This window comes from Scyliorhinus canicula, chromosome 3 (assembly GCF_902713615.1).
Source record: "Scyliorhinus canicula chromosome 3, sScyCan1.1, whole genome shotgun sequence".
NCBI classification, from domain to species: Eukaryota; Metazoa; Chordata; class Chondrichthyes; order Carcharhiniformes; family Scyliorhinidae; genus Scyliorhinus; species Scyliorhinus canicula.
The window spans coordinates 51,254,068-51,266,211 of NC_052148.1; the positions used below are offsets into that span (position 1 = coordinate 51,254,068).

At 44.4% G+C, this 12,144-nt stretch overlaps 1 protein-coding gene across 1 annotated transcript in view; it reads left to right on the plus strand.

Annotated features, from left to right (window-relative positions):
* Positions 1 to 12,144, plus strand: part of dcc (DCC netrin 1 receptor) — a 1,518,136-nt gene that overhangs the window by 1,356,563 nt on the left and 149,429 nt on the right. Inside the window, exons 19-20 of the mRNA XM_038792949.1 lie at positions 7,845 to 8,086; positions 10,229 to 10,367. Coding sequence (XP_038648877.1) covers positions 7,845 to 8,086; positions 10,229 to 10,367 — 381 coding nt within the window. The remainder of the gene's footprint in view (positions 1 to 7,844; positions 8,087 to 10,228; positions 10,368 to 12,144) is intronic.

Genomic DNA, 12,144 nt, shown 5'->3' on the forward strand with positions numbered 1-12,144 from the left:
GGTTTTTAGAACAAGAGAAAGGTTAACTATACACAGGCACAGTGGTCCCTGAATCAGCAGCGGGACTCTCCGACCACCCGTCGGGTCGGAGAATCCCCCGGGGGAGTGGCGCGAGTTCCGCCCCGCTGCCCCGACGCTGGCTGCTGTATTCTCTAGTGCCGTTTTTCGGGCGGGGGCAGGCCCCCCCCCCCCCCCCCCCCCCCCCGGCAATTCTCTGGGCCCCGATGGGCCAAGCGGCCGTCCGTTTTTGGTCAGTCCCGCCGGGGCGTGGGTTCGACATGGTCCCATACGGCGGGACCTGGCAGGTACGTCGGCTGGGGCGGTCCTCGGGTGGGGGTGGGGGGGGGGGGGGGGGGGGGGGGGCGGGGGGGCGAGGGGATGCGACCCTGGGGGAGCAAAAAGGGTCACAAAATGTCCTTGGCAGACAGGATTAAGGAGAATCCCAAGGCATTTTATACGTTTTTAAGAACAAGAGGGTAGCTAGAGAAAGGGTTGGCCCACTCAAGGTCAAAGGAGGGAAATTATGTATAGAACCAGAGGAAGTAGGTGAATCCTGGGTGGCCTGGCCCAGGATCGGGGCCCACCAATCAGCGGGTGGGCCTGTGCCGTGGGGGCACTCCTTCCTTCCGCGCTAGCCCCTGTAGGGCCGGCGCAGAGATGAGAACCCCCTGCGCATGTGGCAAAACACGCTGGCGGTTCTGCGCATGCGTGAGATCATGCCGGCCTATTGGCACAGGCGCGGATTCGCGCAGTCCCTTCGGCGCCAGCTGGAGTGTCGCCAACCCCCCTGGCGTCCACCTAGCCCCCAAAAGTGCAGAGAATTCGATAGTAAGGGGCTGTTTGAATGTGGTGGATGCCATTCATTTTGACAGTGATGAAATTGTTCCCTGGTGAACACAGTGCCATTGTTAGACACCAATACCTTGGGCAAGCCATGGAGAGTGAAAATGCAATGCAGAGAGTTAATGGTGGCTTCTGAGGTTGTCGACCCATCTCCTGAGCATCCAATCACTTAGAGTGGGGATCCACTAGCTTCAGGAACATTCTTCCCAGGAAAGGGCCTGCAAAATCAACGTGTAACCTCGTCCACAGAGGACCAGGCATTCCCATGGATGCAGGAGGGCTGTGGGCAGCAAGGTGTGTTGTGCTTGACAATAGTCATCGGCGCACTAGGTGCTCAATATCATTATCAATGGCAGGTCTCCCTAGCTCCTGGCCAACATTTTCAGCATTTTGGGAGAACATTGGGCTGGATTCTCTGATTTTGAAGCTATGTCCGGAGGAAGTGTCTAGTTTTACGATGAAAAAGTCGGCGCTACCTCTGAACTGATGCTCGCCTGATGGGGGGCTAGCAGCCGGGCTACATTAACGGCCGGAGAATTGCCGGGTCCGTGGCTGCGCATTCGCACGGCAACGACCTGCAGCGGTCGCGCCGTACAACATGGCGCCGGCCAAGCGTGGACCCAGCCTGCCAAATAGTGCCCACCTCGCCACCTTCAGATCACCCCCACCAGTCCCCTCAGCCCCCACTGAAGCCCCCCCCCCCCGGCCAGCTGAACCCCCCCCCAACCAAGGCGGTGCTGGACACAGTTAGGAGGGCAAAAAGGGTCACAAAATGTCCTTGGCAGACAGGATTAAGTAGAATCCCAAGGCATTTTATACGTTTTTAAGAACAAGAGGGTAGCTAGAGAAAGGGTTGGCCCATTCAAGGTCAAAGGAGGGAAATTATGTATACAACCAGAGGAAGCAGGTGAGGTCCTCAATGAGTATTTTGTATCGGTATTCACAAAGGAGCGGGACATGTTGATAGGTGGTGTCTCAGAGGGATGTGTAAACACTTTAAAACAGGTCATTATTATGAGGGAGGAAGTGTTAGGTGTGTTAAAAAGCATTAAGGCAGACAAACCCCCAGGGCCAGGTGTCATCTATCCCAGATTTCTGAGGAAGGCAAGCGATGAAATTGCTGGGACTCTGACAGAAATCTTTGGCCACATATGAGATTCCAGAGGATTGGAGGATACCAATGTTGTACCGTTATTTCAGAAGGGTTGCAAGGATAATCCGGGTAATTAAAGGCCAGTGAGCTTGATGTCAGTGACAGTGAAATTGTTGTAAAAGATTCTCAGATATAGGATCTATGCACATTTGGAAGTGAATGGCCTTATTAGCGACAGACAAAATGTACGAGGGAGCTCATGTCTCACCAATTTGATTGAATTTTTTGAAGTGGTGACAAAAATGATGGACAAAGGAAGGGCTGTGAATGTTGTCTACATGGACTTTAGTTGAGCATTTGATAAGGTCCCTCATGGCAGGCTGGTGCAAAAGATTAGATCACATGGGATCAGGGGTGAACTAGCTGGATGGATCCAGAACTGCCTTGGCCATAGAAGACAGAGGTCAGCGGTGGAAGAATATTTTTACGAATGGAGGACTATAACTAGTGGTGATTCACAGGGATCAGTTCTGGGACCTCTGCTCTTTTTAATATATATATAAATGACTTGGAAGTAAACGTAGCAGGTCTGATTAGCAAGTTTGCGGATGATACTAAGATTGCAGGAGCTGCGGATAATGATGAAGATTGCTAGAGAATACAACAGGATATAGATAGGCTGCAAAATTGGGCAGAGAAATGGCAGATAGTATTTAACCCGGACAAATGCGAGCTGATACATTTTGGTAGATCCAATTCAGGTGGGAGCATAGAGACACAAAGATCTGGGCGTGCAGGTCCACAGATCCTTAAAAGTGGCAGCACAGGTGGAAATAGTGGTTAAAAAAAGCATATGGCAGGCTTGCCTTCATAGGATGGGGTATCGAGTATAAAAGCTCAAAAATTCTGTTACAATTATATAGAACGTTGGGTAGGCCACATTTGGAATACTGTGTCCAATTCTGGTCACCGCACTACCAGAAGCACATGGAGGTTTTGGAGACAGTACAGAAAAGGTTTACCAGGATTTTGCCTGGTATGGAGGGTATTAGCTATGAAGAGAGATTGAATAACCTGGGATTGTTCTCCCTAGAGAGACGGAGGCTGAGGGACGACCTGATAGAAGTATAGTATTTTTCAGGGTGGAAATGACAATTACAAGGGGGCACAAGCTCAAGGTGAGGGGGGATAGATACAGTGGAGATGTGCTTGGAATGCAATGCCAAGTGAGGTGGTTGAGGCAGATACGTTAGCGACCTTTCACACTTATCTGGATAGGCACATAAGCAGATGGGGTATAGAAGGATACAAGCAATTGGTCTAGGTAGGATACGTGATCAGCACAGGCTTGGAGGGCCGAAAGGCCTGTTCCTGTGCTGTATTGTTCTTTGCTGTTTGTTTATCGTGTTGTTGATATGACACTGGCTTTATAGTTGACCCCAAAATCTTCAGGATCTTCCCTGTGTATGTCGCCAACTTGGTGGTTCTACTGTCTAGGCTGAAAGACTTAATTCCTCACCACTTTGGCAGACACCCCTGTGGTGACCTCTATGTTTAGTGGTTGCACGTTGACCATGAGGACTATTCCTACTAGGGCTGTTTTGCCTACTTTCATCACATTCAGCCTGTAAATTTTTGATACTTTGTCGGAGATCTTCTCCACTTTATTCGGTGGAGTCCTTGTTTATTTTTCTTTTAGTTTTAATTTTAATTTTCTTAATTATTTTATTTTTATTTTTCTTGCCCGCTCTGCTTGTTGTGACAATGCATCTGTATGTGGCATTTCCTGATGTACCTAAAATAAAATAATTTTCTGCAGTGACACGCTTCTTGGGAATGATCTCCCCGCATCTGTAGCATTCGTTATAATTCCTGGGTTGATGGCCCATTTTTCATTCGAACCTCTGACTACAATCCTGCTCCTGGGATTGTGGTTGAACTTTTTCTTTGCTTGTCGACCTGGGTGTGTACCTTGCAGCCGTACAAGTTGCACACATTGAGGCTCTGATGCCCCCTTCTCAGTGCATTTGATTGCTTAGGCTATTTTAATCAGCACATCCAGGGAAATCTTTGTCTCAGCTAGCAAGTTCCTTTGCACATTGATGTCATTGATGTCACATGCCAAGCGGTCACGCAGCATGTCGCTCAACACAGTGCCAAATTCACAATGCTTGGCTATTTATCTTGTATTAAGTTGATCTTTTCTCTATACTCTAATTATAACTATAACATTACATTCTGTAGTCTCTCCTTCCTTCCCTATGCACAGTATGGGTTGTCTGTATAGCATGTAAGAAAAAATACTTTTCACTGTATACTAATACATGTGACAATAATAAATCAAATCAAATCAAATTTAGCGGAGTCTGGCAACGAAACCCAAGATTGTCTCTCCTGGGTCCCTGACTGTCAAATTAAAATTGTAGCGCTGTAGTATGATGGAGGGATTGGGGTTGAAATGCTCCTTCATAAGCATCACCAATTTGACAAACAATTTTCTGTCAGATCCCTCCAGGGGTGTCAAATTCCTTATGAGGTTACAGGTCTGGGGCCCACAAACTGTTGATAAAGTAACCTTCTGTTTATCTTCCCCCGTGATTTCATTAGCGATAAAGAAATAACTGAGCCACTCGAAATATTGGTTGCAGTCTTCGGCCTCCTGTTGAATGGATCGAGTTTCCTTATCATTGGCATAGTTTTTTGTTCACTTTGCTGTTTTTTAATGACTTTGTCTTTTTTTTCTTTTGGAAGTTTCCAATGTAACCCCTTCTCCCACAAGTTCTGAGACTCGATAGCTTGCGATCGCTGTCCAATGTACCCTCACGGTGGCTTGAGGCAATAATGTGGAGACTTCTTGGATAACCAAAAGGGGTTTATTAAAAATAAGAGAATGGTTAACACATCAGCTTAGAGGTCTCTGAAACAGGTCTTCACTCTACAAATCCTGGGCCCACACTGCCTGGGCCCCTGCTCCCAGGGCCGGATGCTTTTTCCCTATTAGTCGGGGTTTGCATACTCACGCGTGATAGGCCCCAAGCCGGTCATGTTGACCGTGAGGGATCATCCCTTAAAGGGACCACGCTACCAAAGGACATACTCATGACCACTAACCTCTCTGTCCTGTACTGCCTATCCATTCTCCTAACCAGATTAATAATTTGGTTACATTTCCACAAGCTTCAATAACAGTATCTTATGTGGGACCTTATTGAAAGTCTAATAGAAGTCCATGTAAACTACTTCCATAGTTTTCTCCTATCAAATACTGTTCACACTGAAAAATCAGTTAGGTTCATTAGGCTGGAGCAACCCTTTATAATCCACGATGGCTATCTCAAATTAGTTCAAATTTCTTGAAGCACTCTGTAATTTGTCTTTCAGTTTAGAACCCAATAATTTCCCCATAATAGCAGGTCTATAATTTCCTGGTTTCTTTCTCTCGCCTACTTGTATAAATGAAGACTGTAGAACTTAATTGTATGAATTCTTCATAAGCTTACACTGTTCCCCCAGTACCTTCTTAACAATGGACAAAACTATAAGTAATCCTGAAAGGCGATAAAGAGAACTTTCTGGGTTAATTAAGGCACTATTCGGCTGTGACTTTATGTCAGACCTTTTCGAAGGCACCATGTGTAGAATTAGGGCAAAATTGATCTTGAGGCCTCTAGGGCTTTACCTTAACAAGTCTTGCTCTACGAGGAATGAGGTTTTGTGTGGGAAGGAAAAACTGATCTTCAATCCCTTTGAGAGTTGAATTGTCATCCTGGGAGTACTGATAAGAATATACATTTGTCAAAACTGAGACGGCAGACAAGCCTGGTAACGACTCTGGCGTGATCCTACTTCACTTTCGTTCACTGCACATGATGCCTGCTTTCAGGGGTATTATTTCTATTGAAAGTGGTATAGACCACCCAGGGTGAAAAACTATGGGTCTTGATTAAATCTTCTCAAATGTTAAAGTTCACATCAGTCAAACTCAAAGAATTGCCTAAGGTTCAACTCTAAACGTTTCAGAAAACATGGAAAATCACAGTGCCAATAGAATTGTTTGTGGCTTGATGTCTGTTTGAAAGAGCCATAACTCGTATTCTGCTTCCAGTGGCAATCAGGGCATAACACACTTTAGTATGTTTTTCAGCCTGGGTGAAAGAATGTGCGCAAAAATTATTAAAGTATTTTTAGCTATCTTTTACATTTTCTTTAATCAACCTTCTTTTCTTTAATCAACTGGTTAGGACAGCTGCCTCACAGAGCGAGGGGCCCGGGTTCAATTCCCACCTCGGGTGACTGTGTGGAGTTTGCTCATTCTCCCGTGTCTGTGTGGGTTTCCTCCGGGTACTCCGGTTTCCTCCCACAGTCCAAAGATGTGCAGGTTAGGTGGATTGGCCACCTAATGATAAATTGTCCCTTTGTGTCCAAAGGTTAGATGTGGTTATGGGATTACAGGGATAGGGTGGGAGAGTAGCCTTAGGTGGAGTGCTCTTTCAGAGAATCAGTGCAGCCTCGATGAGCTGGATGGCCTCCTTCTGCACTGTAAGGATTGTATGATTCTATACAACAGAAATATATTGAAAAGGTCCAGCAAAAGGAAATCTGTGTTCATTCCTCATTGATGGTCTAATAGGGACACAAATCAATTTGCTGTAATTAAATTCTGGAATTTTCATATTTACCTAAAATTAACACTGTTCTGCACATGGCAGCAAGGTGATGTTTTGAGGTCTTCAGTGTTTGGAATTCTCTTATGTACTGAAAACATATTCAAGATGAATTGGGCAATTTTTTTATTGACAAGAGAGTCGAGGGTTGTGGGGAAAAGACAGGAAAGAGGAGTTTGTGCCATGATCATATTGTACGGTGGAGCAGGTTTGATCAGCTGAATGGACTATTCCTGCTCCCATTTCTTATAATCTTATGATTTAACTCGTTTTACCAAACTCCCTTTCTGCTGTCCTCTTTTCTTCCCTCACCAATTCTCCTTTGTTTCTCACACAATCCCAAACTGTGCTGGCAGGCCTTGCGCACTGATGCTTTTCAATTGTCATTTGAAGGAATAAAAGAAAGTGGTACAACTTCCAAGCAGCCCCCCCCCCCCCCCCCCACCCCCCAAGCCCTGTGGCGTGTTTCTTGGCGGCGGGAGGTGGTCCATCATTAGCCGATGGCGGGATCTTCCGTTTCCATCACTGCCAAAAGGATTTCCCACTCAATCCCACCCACCCCCCAACCCCGCCTGTGCCGGGAAACCTGTGGCGAGTGTTTGCCATCAGTGGACTTGACGATCCCGCCGACGAGAACAGCCAGTACCCCCCTTCCCACCCCCGCCATTTCTTTGCTTTGTCCCTCTTCTGCTTCCTAAGAGGAGTCCTTTGGCTGCCTGTTACCCTGAGGCCACAATCAAAGACTCACTGGGTGAAAAATTAAAACTGCGATCCAAAGCCCAACTGGTTCATTGCATTTGTTAATATGCAAACAAACATCTCACAGCTTGGCTCTCTCGCTGAGTTTTCTCACCTCTCATCTCTGTCAGAACCTCCTGTTTTTCAATTTTACCGACTTGGAGTGTGAAAGAAACTTAGCTTTAAACTCACAGCCCAGCACTCTGCCAAGTGTGATATTATGCGTTGCACACAAAGAGAACAAAACGGATGCCAAGAAATTAGAACGAGCAATAACTTCAGCTTAATTTGATGAGACTACCCCACAAAGCAATGTAATTATTAATGTTTGTTTATCCTTGTATTAATTGATTTTCCTGATTGAATTAACGTGATTTTTAAAATAATTTTTCTCATATCATTTCACACCATTTTATACATTTCTCACTTCTTGAATTATTGCTGCTGTTTCCCTTATTTTTCTGCTCCATGATTCGATGCATGATTTGTTTGCTGCCATTACCCAGACCCCATGGACCCTTTAGATATTGATTTGTTTCATTTGTTTGGTGATCTTCCTACCTCAATCCCAGATGCCTCCACCCCCATGTTGCCACCTGTAGGTGTCCAGGCAGTTGCCGTCAGTCACGACTCTGTCAGGGTCAGCTGGGCAGATAACTCTGTGCCAAAAAACCAAAAGTTAACAACAGATGGACGCTTTTATACTGTTCGATGGAGGACGAGCTATTCTGCCAGTGCCAAGTACAAGGTAAATGCTACTTTACACTTCTCTACCAGCTCACAAAGTCTTTCCTCTATTTAAAAATTATTTTAAAGAATAAACTGAAGCTTACACTGAAGTTAAACTTAATTATTTTTAACGCTTTTTAATTCACTGCATAGTCATTAAAAAGTAATTTCCATAGTAAAAAACTGTATGAAAGGAGAGAGGAAAGTTACTCATGATTATTCAGTTGATAAGTGCACTCCTGTTATCGAACCAAATGCACCAAATTTAAATGTCGCCACAGTCCCAGAGGACCACATGCTGCACTCCCATTTGAGAGTTGACTGATGGTGATTTACCCTGAGGGTCACCATACATCAGGAAAGGGTCAAGGTTGAGAATGACCTCAGCTGGTACAGGAATTGAACCCATGCTGTTGGCGTCACTCCGCATCACGAACCAGCCATTCAGCTGAGATAACCCACTACGAGAGGTGAAGAGGCAATTAAAGTTATATTTCCACCTTAAATCGTGGGACTCTGGCTGAGATCTTTGACTCAACCTCATCACAAAACGTCAGTTAGCATCAATGGTCCTCATTTCCCATTGGTGCATTTACAGAGTTTTTAAAAATTCTTTCATGGGATGTGGGCATCGGTGGATACTCCAGTATTTATCGCCCATCCCTAGCAGACCTTGAGAAGGTGGTGGTTGAACTACTGGCGTCCATGCGGTGTAGGAACAACCACAGTGTTGTTAGAGAGGGAGAGTGAATGGCTGTGGAAAGGGAACAGGACCTGTTAATATCAGATGCCCTCCCACAATGTGCAGTCACAAAACATTCCTCTGTAGGCAAGGAACAGATAGTAGTTGTACCTGCCTCCCACAGCTCAATCTATTAAAATAGAGTAATCTTTGGAATTGCCTCTAGTTACACCCTCTGAGTCTCTGAGGTACTGTATTCCAGCCAAGTACAAACACAAGTGAATATTTTAATGCAGAATTGGGACATCGTACCTTCAGGTCAAAGCAAGTAGATTGTGAAGAAATGCTCTCAATTTAATGGTGAATGCAGAAAATGTTGGGACCCACTGGAGTTTTCCAGGTCAGATTCATGGCTCAGAACACTCCCAAAAGAAACATGTGGTCCCAGTTAAATCGATTCTTTTACACAGGGTCGATTCCAATTATGATAGCCCAAGCTATCAGCCACTCAAACTGCTGGTCAGCCGAAGAGAACCTTAAATATGTCTGAACCGAAAATTTGATAAGGTCAGGCATAGGGACAAGAGTCCTGTTGACAGCCTAAAACAGGTTCATGAATAAGTTAATAAGACCAAGTGCCCGTTGAAGGAGCTTTCCATTAAATTTGTAGGTGGTGTGTAAATCCTGCTCTGTTTAGTTTTTGGATCAAAATGTAAATGAATTTCAATTAAAATTCAGTATAGCACAATCATATAAATACTCCCTTTTGGAAAAGAAAACTTAACTTTTTAATGCTACAATCGTTTTCATATTAAAGTTGAACAGGTTACTTATTGACAAGCATCAGTAAAATTGTTAAATACTTTGAACATCTAATAATAGTTTCAGCTTCTTTGTATCTATAATTACTGTTATTAAATAAACCCCCAAGAGACAAAGCTCCAGGGTGCATACATCACTAGGGTTGAAGAGAAGATGGAGAAATAATGATTAAGTGAAGGTTAGCTTTAAAAACCTTTAAGTTATATGACAAAAAGAAAGCTATGGAATAAAACAATTACAGCAGGTGAAGGAACAATAATTCTTGATCTAAACTTATTGAAGATAGAGGGAGAAGACAGATTATGTAGGGCAGCTTCATTATTAAAAGCAATTTTAATCAATTCATTAAATAAAAACAAAATATAGATATACCATCCATCTTAGAAGGCATTGTCACAGTGTTCTTCCTGAGAAGAACTCACAGCAAACTCATTAGCATGTAAAGCAAGCTTGGTGCCAAAGAAAGTATTTGCCTTATTATGAATATTTAAAGCAACAATATGCTTTGCTGAATCAAATCTGGGAAACCCTTTGCACATCTTTACTTCATTCCACAGTTGTTTTTAAGGTTGCCAAATAGAATTTTGTTTCGCGTATTCCATTTTTTCAATCTATAGTTAGCAACTGATAATTGTTTTCTGCCTTGTTGTTGTCCAGTCTGTAGATGCAACAGCCTTGAGTCACACTGTCACAAGTCTCAAACCCAACACCATGTATGAGTTCTCAATCATGGTAACCAAAGGGCGGAGGGCAAGCACATGGAGCATGACAGCACATGCTACAACCTATGAAGCTGGTGAGTCATTACAAACCATCTAAACTGTGGATAGCCGGCTGTTCTGATAACTCTGATGCCTCTATCTGGCTGGACGGATGTGCTATTTCATGTTTAAAAAGTCAAGCCTCAAGGATGTTGTACTAGTTTTACTTGATCAGTTGAACAATATCTTGTTGCATCTTTACCTAAAAGTGAAAACATGGGCAGGATTCTCCCCTACCCGGTGGGGCGGGCCGAGAAGTGGCGTGAACCACTCCAGCGTCAGGCCGCCCGGAAGGTGCGGAGGGTGGGGCTAGGCCGGCGGCAGCGGCGTTGGCGTCGCGCCAGCCAGTGCCGAAGGGCCTGGCGCCGCGCAAACCGGCGCTGAAGAGCCTCTGCCGTGTTGACGTGTGCTGGTGTCATCCCAGCGCATGCGCAGGGGGGTTCTTCTCCGCGCTGGCCATGGCAGGCTGTTACACCAGGAAAGAGTGCCCCCATCGCACAGGCCCGCCCGCGGATCGGCAAAGGAGGTAGTGTAGCTCTGTTATTTAAGGATGATATCCGGGCAATAGTAAGGGATGACATCGGTGCTGTGGAGGATAAGGTTGAATCCATTTGCGTGGAAATCAGGAATAATGAGGCAAAAAAGTCACTGACAGAAGTAGTCAATAGGCCACCAAATAGTAACATTATGGTGGGGCAGACAATAAACAAAGAAATAACTGATGCATGTAGAAATGGGACAGCAGTTATCATGGGGGAATTTAATCTATATGTCGATTGGTTTAACCAGGTCGGTCAAGGCAGCTTTGAGGAGGAGTTTATGGAATGTTTCCACGATAGTTTCCTAGAACAGTATATTATTTAACCTACGAGGGAACAAGCAGTCCTAGATCTGGTCCTGTGTAATGAGACAGGATTGATTAATGATCTCATAGTTAGGAATCCTCTCAGAAAGAGCGATCATAATATGGTGGAATTTAAAATACAGATGGAGGGTGAGAAGGTAAAATCAAACACTAGTGTTTTGTGCTTAAACAAAGGAAATTACAATGGGATGAGAGAAAAGCTAGCTAAGGTAGACTGGGAGCAAATATATTACGGTGAAGCAGTTGAGAAATTGTGGAGAACCTTCTAAGCAATTTTTCACAGTGCTCAGCAAAGGTTTATACCAACAAAAAGGAAGGACGGTAGAAAGAGGGAAAATCAACTGTGGATATCCAAGGAAATATGGGAGAGTATCAAATTGAAGGAAAAAACATACAAAATGGCTAAAGGACTGGGACATCTTGAGGGGAAACAGAAAGCTACTAAAAAAGCTATAAAGAAGAGTAAGATAGATTATGAAAGTAAACTTGCTCAGAATATAAAAACAGATAATAAAAGTTTCTACAATTATATAAAACAAAAAAGAGTGGCTAAGGTAAATATTGGTCCTTTCGAGGATGAGAAGGGAGATTTAATAATGGGAGATGAGGAAATGGCTGAGGAACTGAACAGGTTTTTTGGGTCAGTCTTCACAGTGGAAGACACAAATAACATGCCAGTGATTGATGGAAATGAGCCTATGACAGGTAAGGACCGAGAGATGATTGAGAGATAAGGAGGTAGTGATGGGCAAGCTAATGGGGCTAAAGGTAGACAAGTCTCCTGGCACTGATGGAATGCATCCCAGAGTGCTAAAAGAGATGGCTAGGGAAATTGCAAATGCACTCGTGATAATTTAGCAAAATTCACTACTCTGGGTTGGTCCCGGCGGATTGGAAATTAGCAAACGTGACACCACTGTTTAAAAAAGGAGGTAGGCAGAAAGCAG